The sequence below is a fragment of the Nasonia vitripennis genome, chromosome 4 (genome assembly GCF_009193385.2).
Source record: "Nasonia vitripennis strain AsymCx chromosome 4, Nvit_psr_1.1, whole genome shotgun sequence".
NCBI lineage: Eukaryota > Metazoa > Arthropoda > Insecta > Hymenoptera > Pteromalidae > Nasonia > Nasonia vitripennis.
In genome coordinates, this window is record NC_045760.1 from 16,056,181 (window position 1) to 16,077,665 (window position 21,485).

The 21,485-nt window shown below is 41.1% G+C and overlaps 1 protein-coding gene across 2 annotated transcripts in view; it reads left to right on the forward strand.

The window, feature by feature from the left end:
- The window catches only part of LOC100115139 (diuretic hormone class 2), a 35,736-nt gene that overhangs the window by 10,352 nt on the left and 3,899 nt on the right, over positions 1 to 21,485 (forward strand). Inside the window, exons 2-3 of one of the 2 annotated variants that reach the window (XM_001599898.6) lie at positions 19,349 to 19,482; positions 21,242 to 21,346. In XM_001599898.6, coding sequence (XP_001599948.2) covers positions 19,394 to 19,482; positions 21,242 to 21,346 — 194 coding nt within the window. In that variant the 5' untranslated portion in view covers positions 19,349 to 19,393. The remainder of the gene's footprint in view (positions 1 to 19,348; positions 19,483 to 21,241; positions 21,347 to 21,485) is intronic. The other variant, XM_031928800.2, reaches the window with a different exon arrangement.

A 21,485-nucleotide genomic window follows, 5' to 3' on the forward strand; every position in this document is an offset into this window, starting at 1 on the left:
GCTCAAAGTTAATTATCGCTCTATTATATTCTCCCAGCTCGTATCGATACATGTTGAATATTTTATGAATTGCAAAGTAGCAGGAAAGAAAATGTTGATTGAGACAAAACGTTCTTAGTGTACACAAAGTTTTTAAAAATTCTTCATGCCTTTATCGATAAATCAAGCCAACCGTCAAATCGCTCAGACTGACAAACCTGAATATAAATATATACTTAGTCAAATACAACGAACAAGCCATTAATCATACGTAAAAAATTAATCTCTTCATAAAACGGTAATGCTGCACACCTCGATCCATTAAACTTCGAATTATTTGCTTTATATAATTTGCCAGCATATGTGTAGGTATATAAATGCGAGGATGAGCCGTTCAACATCCGCGTCGCAGTCGATTTAATCTCGACGTAATATTCTTCAGTAGCAGAGATAATTTCGAATATATATGTTAAAATAGCATGCCTGCATATTCGATTAAAACATAATCACACTAAAATATAAGCGCGAAGCAATCTCGAAGCGTTGATTGGGATACACTGGGGAGTATTTACACGATTTGTTAATAATTTATCGCGCTTCGCAACTCTCGGGAGTTAGTATAACGAAGGAAATTTTAAATGCCAGGCGATTTTCGCGAGCCTCGCGCGCTCTGGGAAATATCTCCCCCGGGGAGACTCTCTGCGTATACAGAGTCTGTACCTATGTATATAGTCTACGCTCGGCAGTTTCCGAAACTTGCTCGCGATTCGCAAGCGCCGCGCGGATATACCCCTTTGCCGGCTGAAAGTTCCGAAGCTATTTTATTTGCATATTGTATGTAAACGATGGAGGCGGCGGCGGCGCGCGAAGCGAAACTTCTATATATACACGCCGGCGAATTTCATCCCGCTGCACGGTTTTTTTTAGCTGCGCTCTCGCGCGTTTTTCTCGCTGCGCAATAAATCTTCGTGTGCGCCGGAATGCGGATGTGAATATGCGGACGTTTGAGCGTCGTGATATATGTATATAGAAGCGATTAAAGTGTAATGAGCTCTGCTGGCGCTGGGCTTCTATTGGAATACCTGTGAAGCTTGATGAAGTCAAAATGCAAATTAAACAAGGTATTCGACGATTGCACGACGTTTTCATTTCGTCCTGTGAGCAAATAGTACAAGGTTATTACGTTTCGTTCGAATACCTTCTGCATGTCCCTTGACCTCTTTGAAGCTTTTCAAGTGCAGTACACGTCTAAAAACATATATCCTGATTCTCGAATTAATTCCTTAATTCTTTTGGACGATTCCAAAAATTGTATAGAAGTTCGTCGGTTTCAGTAAATTACACCTCATCAAAAGGCAAACCGGCGCGGAATTCATTTTAAATACCAGCGAGCTCGTTTGACAGATTCTAGCACACTGTATAGACACTTTGCAATAACATGTTACTGTACTAATTTCGAAATTATGGAAATTCCAGGCCGCTCATATACCTATACAAACTGTAATTGTCGACGCATCACGTCCCGCGCGCTAGTATAGCCACAAGCGTTCGTTGGCGCCAAGCATGAATATGTATGTATATATGTAAGCTCGCCGGCAAATTGGAAAATATGCTTACACGTGCATAGCTATGATCGTCACCTATATCAATATAATAATATAAAACGCGTTGAAAAGTAAGTAGCGCGCTCAGTCGAGTGCATACACGTGTGTCGGCGCACGTATGACCGCGAGTTCAATTCGTCGAGTTTGTTGTACTATATATACGCGAGGACGTATGGATAGTTATAGCTTTGCTCACGAGGTGAAGTTTTTGCAAGGGACAATAACTTGCGTTATCAATTGCATCTTCGTTCCGCGATCGAGTGAAATTGATTGCTTTTTCAATTTGTCCTGCGATGTGCATATAATTTGAGTGTACGTACATAGACTCTACTGCAGTAGCAAGATCAATTATAAATGTGAGGGTCGTTTTTCTGTTTGACGTTCGGGGGCATATAGAGCGAGAAATATTCTTGAAATCAACTCGCGTCACTGCTAATAGGTCACAACACGCACATCAATCAATACTTTCTTCTTTATTGAAGAATATAATTTTTAATTTGCGAACCAGGAAGATAGCACCCTTTTTGAGGCGCGGTTGGAGATAAAAACACTGTTTTTCAATTATTATAAAACTTTTGTGAAAAACTAGCTTTGTACCGGCCTAGAGTTAAGTTTATTGAATCATTCTACCGTAAGAAAATGTAAATCAGACTTTTAGTTTTTTTTTTAACTTTGAAATAACAATATGCGAAGGGGGGGGTGTTCGGCCCACCCTATAAGCCTCTTATTGGCAGCATCGTAAATTGAGGATAAAATATCGAATTTCAGCAGTACGCGTATACTCTGATCCTCGAGTATGTATATTTGCAGTTTACGTACAGAATTTAGCGTCCTTTATAGAGAGAGTCTATAGTACATCAAGCTAACCGCGAAACTCATTGCGATGATCCGCATACACGAGACCTTTGTGTGTAGATGATCCCGGTCTTTTGAAGGAAACTGGGAGACGGCTACACAAACAAGAGATATTGAATCGAAAGCTTGATGCCTTCACCGAAGCCGGCACCAAAGCTTGAGGACATAGTGCGACAGATAAGGTGTATACACATAATAAGCTCGATTGTTAATTTTACCTTTTCATCATAAACAGAATCACGGCAATAAAGTTGCAATGCTCGTAAAAACGTTGCGATTGTGAAAAAGTCTGTTTATATTGACATTTTCTGCTGTCATCGTAAAATTCGGGTATAGCTTGTAAAAAAGATATTGTACGTCAGCTGATATTTACTCGGCGGCGATTTATGGTCATTCTAGCCTTTTGTTAGAAATAAATAAAAGAAGAATATGATAGGTCTAAAAATAAGGGATCACGATTCCTTTATCGCCGAAAGAATTCGAACCGAAGTACTCCTATAGGTACATGTGATTATTGATTATCCAAATACTTACTTCCATCGTTCCAAATCTTCTTCTGCACGCAGAACTCGATTTGTGCAGCTTTCGAATCGATCGACTCGAAAACAAATAGCCTCTCCTCGCTGCGTTATACAATTTATCCTGATAAAACAAAAAAGGCAGTATGAATTATCCTCTTCGACTCGCATACACCGAGAGTCCTCCGCGAGGAAATACTGCCCCTACCCTGCAACAGGCCTCTAATCAATTTTTCGTTATTATTTAATCCCTTTCATTCTTCTGCTTGCCTCGCTATCACGATTTTTCCGCCTCCGCTCTCGGCGGGCACGTTGATTCTTCCCTCGCGCGCGCGCTGACCATCGATTCAACGTATACGGCACCCGTTTAATGAATATAATATAAAGCATATATAGGCGAAACCGAATAGCTACCGGAGTAGGGATAGTAAGGAGGAAGGGCAAATGAGAGCGGGCGCGTACGTGATTGGAATTAATCTCGCGTTGCCGAGCAGTTGATGTTCTCCGGCGTTCCATTGTTATCGTAAGACAGTCGAATGTAGGCATGTATATACTATTTAGAGCAGACAGTTTTGTCTTTTCGAAACTTCGCCGCACGCGGAGTCGGAGAAATTAATTCAGAGTATAAGGTATAGGTATTTCGATTAGGTCGGGCAAACGATGTTGGCTGGATTGGTTTTGCTACGCAACATTCGGCGCGATCAGAATGTTCGAGGCCGACGCTTGAAATTTGAAGGATGAACGGCATAAAGCTATATTTGTATTGAAAATGTATTGTATTCGCTTTATGGAAATCGGTATGTATGTTTGGCGCATAATAGTCGTGTCGGTTAATCAATGCAAAATAAAAGCTGCGGGCGGAGGTGGATACAATCGTTATGATAAGTATCCCGATATTATACATGATCCATTTCATATGCGCACAAGCAATAATAAATCTATGAATTAAAGAGGTCGAATAAACATCATTCATACATCATCATCATAATTATGTTAGATAAAAAAATTGAAATCATAACTATATACGCGATTAAGTATAGCAAAAACACAATGATTGTGGCAAAAGTTTAAAAAAAAATATATTCAACGACTTTTCTCCTGTGAAACTTTCTACATTAGATACGCATTATCCCGAACAAAAATCATTTTGAGCACACTTCCGCACTGGATCACCCCCGAAACAACTTTTATTTTGTAAAAATATTTGATCAACGCGCATGTTTACAATATAGCCTCTGCCCATCCTGCAGACTATAGGGCATTGGGCGGCGGGAGATCGTTCCACCATATACAGTGTATATATTATACACGCACGCGTATGTGTGCGCTCAGAAAAGAAAGAGAGGGAGGAGGACAGAAGAACTGACGGATAACGAATGGAAGGAAAAGTGCGAAAAAGTTAGACCGGAATCGACGAAATTTATATAGCGTGCGACTCTCGTCGATGCTGCTCGACGATGCGTCACGACTGATTGTGAGTTTATTCCATGAGCAAGCAGAGTACGAGGTTTCTACGTATATTTTTTCAACGCAGATACCTTATTCGACTCGATTTTGCCTCGGTTATGTGCGTACTTCCGATAAACAGCACCGCTTGCGTGCTCGACGAGGTAAGTCAATAAAGCAATTGAGTCAACCAGAATTTTCTACAAGTTGAACGAAATCGGCAAGTACATAAAATCGATTAGAGAAAAGTACGAACGTAAGTGAATCCGTATGTGCGAGTATTTGATCGACACTTTTCGATATAAATCAGCATTTATTTATAATAGAAGATTATAAAACGGAAACAATAGATATAATCTGAATACTTCGTTGCGTAGACGGTTGCATATTAATCGAAATCAAAGCCAAAGATCCACTACTCAACGACGTCGCCTGCAGCACCGCAAGAAACCTCGCATCACGCTCGGCAAAAATAAAAATTCTGCTGCTGCACAGGCGACTTTATTCCACAGCGACGACCTACAAGGCCTTATTCGTCAATCGCTGCGTCTACTACAGGCGCGAGAGTTTTTCCCCTTTTTTCCATTCGGGTACACACAGCGTGTCTGCATGCGTGCTGCAATAACGTGCGACTTTCCGCGGCTTATCTCCCGCTCGATGCAATGCAAAGCACCGCGCTGCGGCGATTCATAGAAATGTGAACTTGAGCAAAGGTTGCAAAGTTTCGCATAATACCGCCCGAGTGCTTGTATTGTGGAAAGGGAATAAATTATCCAGTTTATAACGCCGACTTCATTATGTTTGCGTATAGGATATACGCGCTTATTTTAAGACCTTATCCTTTTTTACTGCGCTGTATTAACTGCGCGCGATGTAACGTGCTTTTTTGTTCGTTTATACCAATTAGACGAAAGTTTATTGCAATGAAATTAATTTTGATGAGTTACTGAAACAATCACTATTACGAGATCGCGTTAATTCAATATTTTTGTTCGAGTTCACCCGACTGCAACGTAATAATTCAGTAGTACAGCCTGCGTCTGTTCAGACCAGCCAGTCCTTCAAACTAATAACGAAGCGTCAGGAACCGCAAGAATGCACAATGTATAATTTTCAAAAGTTCTTGAAATATTCACTGCTTTGCGCAGCTTGTCCGGTTACTGTTTGTTTCACCATTCTTTATACTTTAAAAAAATTAAAAAATAAATTGCAATAATCCGCCTACAACATGGGAAGAAAACAAGCATTGCCAGGTTTATTGATGATGATTAAGAGTGCTCCACGATTATTTCGGAAGTCAGAACCGAGTGCAGCGCTTTCCGGACAAAATGTGCAAAATATTGAAAAATGAGTTACATTGAGCCAGATAACTATGGGACAAGGGTCCCCTAACGCTGAGTGAAAATAAGTGCGCTCTACTGGCGTATACTCAAATTAAAAGCCGAAAAAATTCTTTCTGATTTTGCTTGACAGATTGCAGTTTTTAGAATAATTATACAAATCGGAATTGAGTTTTAATCGATTCATTATTTCATACTACACGTGGGGAAACTTTGTTTTAGCCTGAATTTTTACATAACTAGTCCTAATAAATCGTTTTCTCTGAGTAACTCACAAACAGCTGATTTTATGCCGAGCAGACGGCAATTGAGGTCTCATTTTCTTTCTATTTTTTAACAAACTTGTAAATCGATGAACAAGGAGAGTTTCCCCACGTGAACAACGGCTTAAACTTTTGTTTCCAAACTTTTTGGTTTATCTCAATCATATTATAAACCCGTATTTTGTCAAGCAAATTTGACCAAATTCACTTCCGGTCTGATAGTTCGGAGTGGCGCGTCGATCGAGGTGTGGAGCACTCTTAAATAATAACAAAGATCAATTATTATGTTACTAATTAAAATGAATTGCCACGAACACTGGTACTTCCTCTAAAAAAAGTGCGAACCTATCCCGTAATCGTAATTTATTTTTCTCCAATCAACATCTTTGGATAAAAAACTTCGAACACGTCAGCATAACTTTTTCGCGACTATTTCTAGTGACGAATGGCCTACTGAACAATAGGAATCCTTATAGCCACAGTACGTAACAGTATCAGTATACAGCTGCATAAAGTACACTCGAGCTCGCACTGCCACGTGTCCGTGCTCTCCCACTGATTTCTCAACTATAAACACGTGTTCAACAGCGGATTTTATTTCACTTTCTTGCAACGAAATGGCGAGAGGCGCATACGAAAATCTGGCCGAGGGAAAAGCGCGTGTATCGTTGCACGTAGGCACGTGGTACACGCAGGCGAGTGCGTTGCAGGGACGGTTAATCGATTTCAACCGACGGCAGCCGGAAAGGACTGCGCTATGCCGCATGTGCTAATTAGATTACGCGGGTGTGGCCGGTCTCTCTCTCTCTCTCTCTCTCTCTTTCGCTCTCCAAGGCGTCGTTGAGCATCGCACGCTAGAATAAATCGCCATAATTCGCTTCCGGGGCGCTCTACGTATGCAACGGTTATTTCGTTCTATTTTGCGCACTCGGTGCACTCTTCCTTTTTTTCATCAACGAGTGCGCGATTCGATGGGTTGCAGAGATTAAAGCTGGATTAATATGTTTCGAAAATTCTAAGCGAATTCATAGTATAACGTTTTTGAATCATAAATAAATGAATCGCGTTCGACAAAGCACAAAAAGCACCACGAATAAAGCGTCGACTTTTTTCTCTGAGATATGTTAACAAGCCGTTATAAAAGAAATATACACGACGACGCTTGCCCGCTCGCCGAATTTATGCAAAAACTTTCTCCCGAAATTATATTACGCAGGTATATAGTTGAAGAAGTTTTATTAGTCTAAAGAGCACACCGAGTGCGTATAAAATTACAATCGCAGACGCCGAGAGAAAACGACCTTTTTATTGCACGCACGCGCGCGCAATCTGGACATTGTCATTTTTTAATCGAACGCCGCATTTTTACCACCAAACGCGAAGTGTAGGGTCCAACATTCCTGCAGCGGATATTAGAGATCCGGCGCAGTATTGTTATTTACCGACAAACGATCGTAAAGCGTAAAGGCACACGTATGCAGTATACCGTCTTTGTGCACTATCGACGGGGATATAAATTGAATGATTCTATTAGAGGAAACCATTAAGCCGAGGGTAATCACGACGCTGTGCTCCACATTGACGCTGTCAATTTATATTTATACAAGCGAGATGCGAGCGTGGACAGAAAATCTCGTGATGTCGCGCGAATGACTCAGTGTCAATCAGATGGGAAGTTGTAGGCGCTTTCCTACACATCGTCGGCCATTAATTAAATGTCGATTTGCCTCGGCACGAATATTCTAGGCATATAGGATCGTTCTATGTGATAGACGTCTACACAATGCTCCTCAATTACGAATCACGAGCGTTCGATGCTTCTTGATTTTTCTATACTAGACTTGGCGCAGTGCGCTGCGCGCACTGTAGTAGGCTATAATTTGATTAACTTATTAAATGGAATATAAATGATTGATATTTTTAATATTTGTTTTCTATCACGGAAATATATCAAACTTTACAATATATGATTCATTTCACGCTCATATAAATTTCAAAATTGCCGCGGCTTCGTCGCCAACTTCCTTTTAAAATTTTAAGGTTATATCTAGAGAATAGAATAGTCTCGAGAGTAAAATGTCTCTAGAATATTATAAATACACAAATTATAATTTGATATGTATTATAGTATTATATTACATTTTTAATATTAGAATCAATTTTAGAAATCAAAAACAAATCAAAAAATTCTAACGATACTTTTGACGCATGCGCACTACATGAGCCAATCATATTGACGCATTCTTGGCTTCACTTCATCTGGTCATGACTTTTTTATATAGGGATTACTGATGTCATTGAGGTAGAAAGTGCGAGCTGTAACAGTCGATTACTAACGATAACTATTTGACTCAGAGTTCGCTCCCCTAACTTTTCGCGCTCATATACATAGTGACAAACTCATATCCTCCTGCCAGGCCTTAGAACATCCAAGCGGAGTCAGAGACACAGTGACAATGAGCTTCGCCGTACACTCGCCGTTCGGACTGCGTCGCTGTGTGTGCAGCATATGCCTAGTGCTGATTGAAATCGCGCATAATATCCTAGTTGTCCCAGCAGCGCCCTGACACGTGTATCTCCTGTTCCTGACAAAGTTGCTTACGCGCTATGATATAGGTATAGATGGACTACGCTTTCCGTGCGTCGACCCCGTTTTAGAGCCAGCCATCTCTCGATTCGATCTATGAAGCATAATAATTATATAATATGCGTTTAATTAGCAGTGTGGATGTTCATTGCGCGCACGTCATATACTCTCCGTAAAACTGCTGTTTTATTTCCGTTTGTCTTATATTGATACAGATTTCACGTGATTGCGCACGAGTGAATATTTCAACAGAGAGACTCCCGCGATCGCGAATACTCGTAATAAAGAGTTGAAATAGACTCTCGATATACTTTTGATATTCATAAAATGTCGATATCTTTTGTGTGCTTCTCTAGCTCAATTAACGGACGAATGTTTGATGGGGAGAACACTCAGATGTAATGCAATTCTATATTTACCTGACCAAAATATTTCCTTGAAATATGAAATACATCTTTAAACATAAATCCAAATATGCAACCAAAAACAAAACAAAAAAACTAGGTCAACGAACATTAAGTCTATCACTCATCCAGTTCGCTTCCGACGAACTATAGTTGCGCAAAACCAAGCGTTTTTATCGAATCTTCCCACCCTGACAAATCGATCCCGCTCGCTTCAATCCGCGTCACTCGTTCATTGAAATCTGATATCCGGCGGTCTGACGAAGTAGGCGCGCGCGAAAGAGCCAAGAGAAAGATTCGCGCGTGAAACCGCAGAGAAGTACTGCGCGCATCAATTATCCCAGTAGTCGAGGGAACGACGAATCCAATCATCCACTTTCTCCGGGAAGGAGGGATGATCGGCAGCTCTCGTCACGTACAAAGCAGGGCGTGATTGCATCGAGCAATAAAGCGATATAATTGGAGCGAACCTTCGCGCGTCACTGTACGACTGCAGTACCCTGTTGAAAATAATAACGTCATTTTATGACGTCATTGACTGACGTCATAAAATGACGTTATTATTTTCAACAGGGTAGTATAGTGGCGATTGAAAAAACGTAAGCGCGGTGCGATCGAGACGGGGTAGGATTCTCCGATATATATATATATATATATATACACACATGCGCGCGTATCTGGCATCTCCGGAATTTAAGAGGAAAGAATACGCCGCGTGAACTTGGAGCGGGTTTTTTCGTCGATGACCTTTTAAAGGAATGGTCTATATGGCCAAAGGATTCATTCTAAACGTACATAGTATATATCGTTCATTTGTTTTGACACAGCGACACGAGAAGTCAACTAATATAGGATTAATCCGAAGAAGGGTAAAAGGCGCAAGTTATCGAAGGCCACGAGTGACAGGTGAAAAATATGGCTTTCGCCTATATACTCACGCGCGGGAGCGTAAAACAATAATCTCGCGCTACCGTGTGTATATATATATATATATATAGTCAAACCGGCGTCAGGAGCCGCGCGTGAAAAATGAGAAAAGCTCTTCCCCTTATGTGTGTGCTCTATAGGAAAAGGCGCGAGAAAGGGAAGTTAAAAAAAGGTGCAGATATAGACGCGAGAGCAAGACGGCCGCCTGCGGATAAGTGCTTTCCCAGCGAGCCTTCGTTCGTTCAGATCCATCATGCTTACTTCGAAAACAGATGTCTCCTGCGCGGACGACGATTTTTTATGTTTACCGCCATACCTCCGTCGACGCGCGCGCGGACGCCGGTGCACACCTTGCCGCCGATCTATCTCTCCGGTATACGGCTTTTTATTTTTTTCTCATTTTCCGAGAGTTTCTTTTGCTTGATTTTTATTTTCCCTCGCGAGACGCAGCATATAGGCGTGAGCGATGTTTTCACTTCATTTCAAGTACACGCGTACACGAGGCGAGAAAGTTGTCTGTAAGATATAAGCGGAAGAGTTGATTATGGCGCTCTCGGTTGGATATGGTGGGTTGTTCAAATTTTGTTAATACACATATTATAAAGGGTTTTTTGCTTATACATACCCGACGTGATCGGTTTTCATGCACGTACGAGAAATGTCGAGGTGAAAAAACATAAAAATAAAAGGTTTTTTCCAGTTGACACAAAACGTATAAACTATAGCTCTGCGCCGAGGTGTCAGTTTTCCTTTCTATTGAAATATAGCACGTATACGTACGCAAATCTAGCAAGCTAAAACATTCCGAGCTCAAAATACGCGACTTTGTTTAGTTCAAAAATAACTTGCCCGCTAAAGATGGTATACAAACAAAAGTGAATACAGATACGTATATAAAAATAGAACAAACATGCGTATTTCAATGAAAAATGTGTATTATGATTATACGTTATATTCGCCATCGCATAACACTTCCTTGCCTCAAATGAATATACTTGGAGAACCGAAGGATCGTAATTACCAGAATGAATTTTAATGAAGGATCGTCTTCAAAGTGAAGAGAAAAAAGCTCTCGCATTTACTAAATAAGGTTTTAATTAACGTACACACGCAAAATGGCGAATCGTAAAAAAGAAGGAACGCAGCCGCAACGAGAAAAAGTTGGCACGCTCTAAAAGTGAACGACGCCTCCCTTATACGTATACATTCTCGTCCCTCTGTCCACGCGCGTTTTTCTCGAAATCACGGCGTGAACGAACGTGCTCGTAATTCTTTTGCTTGCATCCTTATATAGCGGGTCCGTCGAGATTTTTTTTTGTTTTCGTTTTCATTCATGCCAGCACGTTCTGCGTGGTCTCTTTTAGACCTTTACGAGGCGAAGGCGTATAGTGTCATTTCAAAAAAAAATCCGCGTCATTCTTGCGACGCCAACGTGGCTAGGCAACAACGTCAACGTCAGCGCCTTAATCGTCCTGCATTGTCCGACTGTACGAGGCTGATATCACTGAATTCTCGTGTGCTTGTTGGATAGCAGTGGACTTTAATTTCAATGAGCGCGCATAGTGAGTTTTATTTAATTGACTTGTTTTCTGTTTTATAGAATAAAAGGCTTTCTTAAAGTTATAATAAGAATTATAATGAAACCAAGATGTAACAAGAGTGAGTCAATCATTATTATTATAACTCCGTCTTCATATAGCTGACGTTATTACTATACGAGTAATCAAAATTGTGATATGATTCAATCTCGTTGATTGAATTGAAAACGCATCGAGCCTTAATACTTCGTACTATTATTACTAAAAATGCTTCGATACCATAAAGTAGCGTATGTGCGATATAAAAGAAAAATAAAGTTTCGCGCGGCCATATAACTGCGCTCGCGCAACTGCTCCACTCATGAATAGCTTGTTAGCCGTGAAAAAAAAAATTAGTCTCGTCTGCCCTCTCACTTCTTATAGCTCGCCGCTGCAACGACGCCTATTGTCTGTCTCTGTCTCTGTCTCTGTCTCTCTCTCTCTCTCTCTCTCTCTCTCTCTCTCTCTCTCTCTCTCTCTCTCTCTCTCTCTCTTTCTCTCTCTCTCTCTCTCTCTCTCTCTCTCTCTCTCTTTTCTTCTTCTTCTTCGCCCTTACGTCTCTATGACCAAATGCCGCGCGCTTGGCGAGTTTTGCTGCGACAAAAAGAAAACTTAAGGCAAGCAAGTCCTCGTAAAGTCGACGAGGCGATGCAACAATGCGGCGAATGCCGAGTGTTTTGCTTTGTCTATACAGCGGCGAACGTCCTTCTCCGACGTCTCCTGAGAAAGAGAGAGTCTTGATACGCTGCCGAATGGCTCGTCTTCTCGCGGTATGACTGCAAAGATGGTTCTGGAAATTCGCTCATAGGTCAGTTGTTGTGTCTTCAGACGCGATTTTTCTCCAACTTTGTTGGAATTAATCTTTTTTAATTTGACAGGATACAGTCTTGGAGTATTTAAGCCAGCTGAGATTTTTCAATTAATTTTAAAGTGGATAATCCAAGCTTATTCGTCGTTTTTAAGTCTTAGGACCTTTTTTTGCAAAGTGTTTGAAAAGAATTTCAAATCAGCTATGGTTGTTCGTCGTGTCATAATTACGACGAATACATTTTTTTTCTTCAAAATCTCACAGCGCCATAAAAATTGAACGATCATGTCTAATGCAATTTTCTGCGAAGCACTTTGTTATCCACCTTCGTAAGGACGCTTCTCAGACTTGAGTAGTTATCTACATAAATATTACAGTACATCTAGCGAGTTGACAAGCTGGACTGCAACATCAATCCTTAACATCTTCGTGCCGCGTCCCAACGCCTTTCTTTACCTTATCAAGAAAAACCGAAAAATGTTAAAGCATGAGGAATTTTAAACAAATAACGAATTATTCATAACTATTGTAGCATCCTTGACTCTTTTCAATCCAATATCATCATTTCTTAATTTAAAAAGCCACCTGCACGGAAGCTTTAAATTCAATTACACCCTCTATAATCCTTTTTTCATTTCCCGCTGTTTTCCGCTCACGACTATCTTCTTACCTTCTCCCTCTAATGCACTTTTGCGCTTCTGATCTCTCTCGCCGCATATAATAATGATAATTTTCCGCGTTACTGAAATTGCACCCAAAAGTTCCAGCTCGATTCTGGCGAACGGCTTTGGCGCTCGTATTATCGCCATATGATTATGCTCTTTGACTCGTCGCGTTCACTCATGAATCGCGAACACCCGTTGCTTCGCGTGCAGAGAATTTTAGATAAATTTACGTATCTTTCGCTGATACATAATGTAGGTGCGTATAAGTTACGTTTGTGAAAGACGCGTACGTTAGTGAAACGTACGCGTCTTTCACGAAGTACATTCTCGAAACGATCCCATTGTTCCTGTTATTTACGGAGGCGACATTCTATTTTCCGCAGTGAGAATAAAGCCGCACGATTCAATAAATTAATCTCCGCCGCGCGAGTTATTTTTCCACAACTGCGCGTGCTCGTTGCTTTTTACAATCGAGCGCGTGTACGCTATTTGTTCTTAACGTCAAGCACTTCGTCGCCGCGACTTGTCTTTATTATCATATACGCTTGCCGCTATTCGCCGGACTCGCGTATAACATAGTTATAACACATACGCGTCTTCGCTGCGCTGGAATGAACTACATTGTCCGTCTTTTCCTTCCTTTTTCTCTTCCCCGCGCCCGTGCGCACGTGCATTTGACATTTGCGTTTTACAGCGCCAGACTATATACTTGCTGCGCTCCGTGCAGGCGCCGTCGCCGCAACCGACAGCGCGTAATATGATTTTGCGTGAGGAACGACTGTCCCTCAGGGGCCACCCCATCAATTCACTTTCTCGCGGCTTATTACGTCACCCTTGAGTACTGGGACTTGTTCTACATTTTTGCGCAGTTCGTTGCGGACAACTGTCCCTTTCGTGGCTCATTGCTGTACGTATAGAGTAGTTTTCTCTATATAAATATTTATATCTGTTGACGCAATTATCTTTTGTTCTTTCTGCGCGTGCGAAGGTTCTCTTTCTATATAAATAACATTAGATCCCTTGCAATTTCTGTTTCCACTTTGACTGAAAGCTCGACCTAAAGAACTAATGGATTCGAAAGTTATCTGCGTTTTAAAATAAACAAGGAACCAGATTTTCCCCACCGATTATATACACAATGCATAATTCACTCAGAGTTGCTCTTTGCGAAAATCTAACAGGATTTACCTGAATCTCCCGATCCGCATTAACTCTCTTTTTATAAAAAAGCAAACTGATCGGGTCAGTACTTTTCCAGATTGCAACATAAATATATTTAGCTAGCGAGTTACTTCGGATTAACAAGACTGATTAGATTTTCTCCCGTGTTACGGCGGTCGCGTACAAAAACATCTTTTTAAATAAAATTCAGTACTATACACATCAAGTTTGAAAAACTGAGCCTTCATTCTATGTATACATATATTTCATGCGATATCGCATCGGCCCGGCATTGTATAAACAGTCCCTGATTTATTGGTTGGCTTACCAGCCGCAGCTCATATATATACCCACCTCAAAAGAGAAAAACAAGCAAGCAATCCGACTGAATTTCGCAGGCAGTGCTCCTCTTTAGTCTTGTGATTTGACGTTTACTCGGACGTTCATACTTTAAATTTGCTTAGCATTCGTGAATATAAAATGACTTTGGATTCGCGTTTAACTTCGAGGCTCAAGATAGCTTTCGCTCGTATAGGAGTAGAATATTTCCACGGAATGCATACATCGATTCGTATAATTTTCCACGTGTTGACGTTAGGCTGAGCAAAATAGTCAAGCGTCTTTGCATCAATCCAGGTTTTCCCCCTCGAAGCGCTGGCGCAAGCCTATACTCTTGACCTCAGTACATAATAGATGAATTACGCGCGGCCCATGTTGGCACAAAATAATCAATTTCCAAAATCTCAGCTACACCGGCGTAAGCACGCACTGTTCGTCGCTCGTCCTCTCGCAATAGCGCACGGATCGAGCACGAAGTGCACGCTCGTGTCTGCCCGCATTCAGTCGATCGATCGGCTGTATATTATACTTTTATATATATATATATATATATATATATATATATATATATGCCGGTAAAACGCAAGTAAACTACTGAAAGCTATCAGATCGACGATTCAAAATCAGATAGACGATTAGCAGAGCTTTAATCGGCTGAAGAGACAAAATAAATAACGCTATATATACGAGCCTCAATAAAATCTAGCCGAATCACTTCTCGAAGGGTGTGTTGTCCGTCTGACTAAACGAAGCGCAAACTACTGTACTCCCGCGCCTCGTGAATAAAACATATGCGCCACGCATGACTCGGCTACTCTTTCCCTTTTATGCAGCAGAGCAATAAGAAACATAATGTACACTGTCTCAGCCGTCGGAAACTACGATTATACGGCCGAAGAAAAAAACTCGCGGATATCCTCTCTGCGGTGAGTTCGCCAGGCAGCGCTTTATGCAACGCCAGCAGCGCAGCATTACGATACGTACTTTGTATATGTATAGGCGTTTTTTTTTATGGATAGAAAAGTAAGAGGGTCATTCCACCGACCCGTGACAGCAGCTACAATCCTCGACAGGGTAAAACTGCGGCCCGACTCTGAGACGAGGAGTTTTAATTGCGCGCGCGGGCTTTAATCAAATGCCCACGGAAATTGTGCCGCTGCGAGTGAAGTGAACTCTTTGCGCTGCGTCAGAGTTTATGCGCTGAACTGCAGTGGGGTATGTATACATGTATATACGGGATACGATATGCCGGGAAAGCTTTTTGGTTTTATATGCTCGCGGAGCCCCCACGGAGACGATTCCACCACGCGATCGGTGTCGCTTAAGGGATATTTAACGGTCGGCTTGATTGTTTCTTTTCGTTCTTTGTGCTTGATGTGTTAACGTTATAGTACGGTGATGAGAAAAATTCTTAGAATATCGCGCAACTCAGCTTTTAATTCAAGTCATAATAGCTTTTCTGTGAGCGCAAAGGAAATATATAATAAGCTTGATTAAAAAATAAAACAAACAAAAATACCTCAACCACACATTTGCTGAGCGCAGCCCCAAAAATAAGTCATAACTTCTTCTCCGGGCAGACAATAAAAGACACAGAAAAAAAACGAGGCAACAAAAGAAAAGCATAATGGCGCTATAAAAAAAACCCGAAAGGGGTTGCCCTTATCAAATCCACAATTCTCAAGAGTAAATGCCGCGCGCAAATACAAGCTCGGAAGAAAAAGAGCGTGTGTGAAAAAAATCCCACATCGCCGCGACAGCGATACGGGTATTGAATTTATTGCCGGGGATTTCGCAGCCCCCGAGGATGCGGGCGCGCGCGGCGGACTTCGATTTCGCAACAAGTTGTCGCGACGTTTATCTGCACGAGTGCAGAGCCACTGTCACGGCCGGGTTTCGCGCTGTCCTCGCGCTGGGCGATTCGTATAATCCTTTTGTTTATCTTTCCTGAATACGGGATATTAAGGCGAATTACGCGTTTAAAGCTGAAATGCATCGAAGCAGTTTATAACTTGAACTGCACTGTAGGACAAAAACAAAATACGGTAAGACATTTGACTAAATGGACCCTGCGGTACAGGAGAGAATGTTAATCTCTTCTAATAAGCCAATCAATATTCCCTTTATTAAAATGAATCCAGTTAATTGGGAAAAGTGAGTTTCCCAGGTAAATCGCCGAGCTTTTCCTTCCAGAAACAACAGAAGAAAATTGCAATCTTTAATAAGGTTAAAACCTTACGCCTTCTCATTAAGTTGAAACGTGCTTGCTTTGCGTCCCATATAGAGTCGGCCCGGCGCTGCCGGTGTCTCATGGCCCGTTGAGAAAAGTCTGCAGCAGATTCATAAAATTTTAATTGATACAAAAAAGAACCACGCGCATATACACCGATATCCTTACCCCTTTTAATTATAAGCGAAATTTTTTAATCTTGCATAACGTTAATGGCATATCGGCTTCCGAGGTCCAACGTAGATTATTTAATTGGATTTTAACACTGCAATAAGGATCATTTCCGGTATTAATCCATGCTTTGCGAATTTGTGTTTCATTAAGTAACAAATGAAACATAGCATAACATTTGCTGGCTGAATTCATAAAACGCACGCATCCACGCAAATACACTATATATAGTGCACTCTCGCAATCTACGCGTCGGAGGGAAGAAGAAAAAAAGTCATTTCTGCAAACTGCTCGAGTCCCTGTACCAATCTCGCGACTAAACGCTGGCCGGCGCAATAATTAGCCCCGCGAGCTGCATCCTGCGCACGACCGGCATGCGCCGATCGTAAATTACCTACATCATGGACCTTTCCGCGTAAGCTCAACGCAAGCTCTCGAGCATTCATCCCGCGGGAACGACCGTGAAATTAATCCACCCTCCCCTTTGTTTCAACTCACGACTCAATCTTAACTGCGCGCTGAAAAGATTGCTTGGTAGAAATAATCGCGTCGTTTACATTTACAGTGTTGTGCCTATAAAATACATACATTCACTGATGTGTGTGGGTTTGAAAAATGACGAAGAATAAAAAAACACCGTGAGTAAAATTTATATTTTAACGACGCGAACTTGAAATATAAAATCAATTCGCTTTCGCGTGCCGCGCGTATGCTATTTACGCAAATTCGAAAAATCTAAATTACAAACAACTGCGCACGGCTGTAGCTGCGATATAACGACTAAATTTAACAAACTCGTCACGAGCCCTCGAAAGACTCGTGCACTGGCATTGACGTCAATTTGCACTACAAATTCGCGCGACCTTATTCGCACTGTCGGAAAATTCGTTCTCCCTCTCTATTTTTTTTTCCTGCAGGTCTCTTCACTCAGGACTTCCGATCTTATCCGGAGTCGTACTGCGTTATTTTCTCTCGCCCCGCAAGACGCTTCCTGCTTACCTCGACTCGCTAATGAGCGGATAATTTTATTAGTCGCCAGCGGCGCTTTCTTAATTATACCGTGATGCGCGGCACATTATGTGCAGCAGCATTTCGCGCGTTCGGAGAGAGAGAGTCACTCAAGTCGAGCCGATCGAAGGAGTTATCCTCTTTAAGGAAAAGGATTTTCTTTCGCTGATATAAATACTAGCTACATATGCCTACATTATTATTAAAGGTATTAACAGCATATCATACAATTTATGTAATATAATAATTAAGCAACAATTTCAATAATAGGTCTTATACCATTTCAACCAACGGAATTCGCTGCATATGTGTGCATATTAAACTCTGGCTCGAGCAACAGGCCGACAGAAGCAGTAATTAAACAGGCTGGTGTAAAAAGCAGTATTTCATTTGATAAACAACAATATTACCTTTACACAACGTGCACTTATAAATTAAATTGAAACGTGCGAGTAGCTCATTTTTATTACTGTCAAAATTGCTATAATTATATTCTATTCGATTCTCTCGCTCTCATTCGATTAACCGACGCACAAACAATCCCTCGATTATATTCTCGCTCTAGCGCTCCACTGGCTCCCAGCACTCTATACAGCTATCTCGCGCGAGAACAAGTGTAAACGAGACCCAGAATAAGCGGATGCGCGTACGGCGGACAAACCGGGAAAAAAAAACAACCGGAACTCGATTGACCAGGGGACGCGAAAACTACTCGTCGATTTCGTGTTTACTCGCCGACGAGCTATACCTATATAGCTTGAGCGGACAAATATAGCCCCTAAACTTAATGCGCCTGTCTATATACGTATATACATATATTGACGCCGCGAAATGGCGCACGCACACAAACAAGCTATAGGCTTTTCCCTGTGTCATACTGATGTTGATACATGTATACAGGCATTGGGCAAAATTGGTGACCCAAGTATATAGGGTCGGCGTAAGCGCGAGCGACAATCGATATCGTCATTGTAATTACCCCGCGCGGTTCTACTGAAGCGAAACGCATTTGCGCGTATTTGCTTATGGCTGAGTGGCAAAGATTATAGAGCCGGTTATAGATGCGTGTTCGCCTGATAGTCGCTTTTCCGCGAACGAAAACAAATAAAAGGGAATTTTTATTTCACGTTCATGGCAGGAGGTAGCGGGATGCATTGCGGGCATTGCTTTTATACGAGTATACAAATGAGTTTTTTCGGATGACTCTTCGAGACTTCTCATGGCGATTTTTATAGTTTTATGGTCGCTGCTATATTGTGCAATTTCAAGCCTGAATGCTGGCTCGATTTGCGATAGGTTTTTTTTTTAATTCTTTTTCGTTTTCGCACCGCATTGGATCAACCTTGATGCAAGGAAATAATGCAATATAAACAGCAGAAACGATCTCGAGACTCGAAATTCCAGTCGATGAGAAAATAAAAGATCCATCACTATAACCCGGATACGATTTGCATCGTCTGTTTCAGATTGCTCTATATCGCAAGAAATAGAGAGAAGGAGCCTCATTAAAGATGCAGAGGGAAATCGCGCTCTCCTGGCTCCTGTTGGCCACGTTTGCCGCCCTCGCCATCTCCAACCGAGTCGAGGCTCTGCCTTTCATGTAAGTGAGCAACTCTGTACCTATGTGTATTTTGTGTTCCATATACCCTCGCCGTTCTCTAGGACTTTTACTCAAGGTGCAACTTCAGTGTATAGGTATAGGTATACGAGAGCTCTTTCTTTAAATATAACGTCCGCGCGGCGGTATATACACATTATCGCGGAAGGTGTTGCAGCCTGATGCTTTTAATCTAGCTCTGGCTTCCATCGGGAGGCACGCATTGAAACTAATAAAACGTAGGCGCAATAAGGAGGGTGGGAGTTTTTTTATTTGTTTCATACGCGCAGTTGAAATTGCTTTCCTGAGCTACGGGAGAGCGATGAAATATTTTTATCTGCTTTTATCGTTGGAGTCGCGTCGAGGAAAAGTATACTCTACATGAAAAAGCAGTTATTTGAGCAGATAATTAATCCTTATATATTACTTCATAATACTCGACCATGAAAAGCGTTCAACGCCAAAAACTGAAGGACAATTAGCAACGCTCCGCAACCATTTGAGATTACCACTCCGCGACGACACTTCACGTATCTATATGTATGTATATGTATAGATACCTACAGCAGTCGTTTGGCGAGGTAATCCGCATAATTAACTCAACCGCTGCAATTGCTCGGTCTCGCGCAATTTCCCCAACTATGATTACAAAATTAGTCGACGAATCGTCGCGGTTTATGAATCTCTGCCGGAAGCGAAACCCCTATACGAGCTTTTCTGCATATGATCCGATTAAGCTTTCGCGACGCGAAAAGACGTTCACACTGGCGCGATTTGCGAGAGTTGCAGTATAGTCGTAAAACGTTAGCGAAATTAATCTCGCTAATGGAACGAATGAGAGCCTCACATGCAACTTGGCGTTGCTGCAGTCAACATGATAAGAGAGAGTGTGTGCGAGACTACAAAACCAACGGTTAGCTAGGACGTGTTTTTAACTTATTCGCTTGCTTTCACGCGCAGTAATTTTTTTTCTGCAAATATATTCTGTTGTACGTGGCGTATAAGCGAAATTTGCTATAATAGCATCTCTAGTTATTTTATTATTGATTTATTTGCATCTTTCAGTGATTTATGTGCATTTTTTATACAACATCCTTAAATAAATACTTTTATACTTTTTATATTTTAATTTGTTGAAATACAATTCGCAGTACCTTCATTTTAATCCTAATAAATAACATCATAATCTTTAAGAATAATTAATTCTTTTTATACCTTATATATCGTTGCTTAAAGTACAATGGTGCTCGAGGTTCCATAAGACGAGGGTCGAATAAGCATGAACGTTTTTATATCGGAATTCATAAATAAAAATTGAAGAAATAGCAGAGAGCCACTGCTATGTTTGCTGTCGTGTGTCAACCCGCTCCTTGACCCATTTATTATTTACGTTCAATAGATAAAACGAAAACATATATATGCTTGCCAAATACTACCGTCGAGTTTCGCGAATATGAATCATCTAGTATACACAAATGAAAAGGATAACGAATACGCTATAAAAGAAGAATGTAACGTGTATAAAAAGATACTCATATGCTAAAGGTACGACATGACCTCAGAAAATATCAATCACAATTTCCGGGCTCATTCCCCTTTAGTTGATCTTTCTTCCGAAATTCGAGAAAGAAGATATGAAAGACATTCACAAATTACTGAAAGAGAAGCAATAAACTCTTTCTTGTCATCAAAAGTATTTTCCCACAATTTATATGTAGACCTGATGTCTGAATGGGTTTGAAGTAACGTTATCATTTTACAGTAGATCGCGATCACTCTGGAATCAATTCCAAGAAGATTATCCCGAAGCTGCTCAAGAATTGTTGGACAGAATTGAAAATTTCGCAGTCTACGCACAGCCGGATAAGTAAGTACAATGTTGACAAAAAATTTTTCTTTCCCACTTTTTATTATTATAGCATTTATTTATGACTCCCACGTTTAACTCCATTTTTATAGACGCCAATGCTTTGTTAATTAGTTCAAGTGATTTAATATGTCTCAAT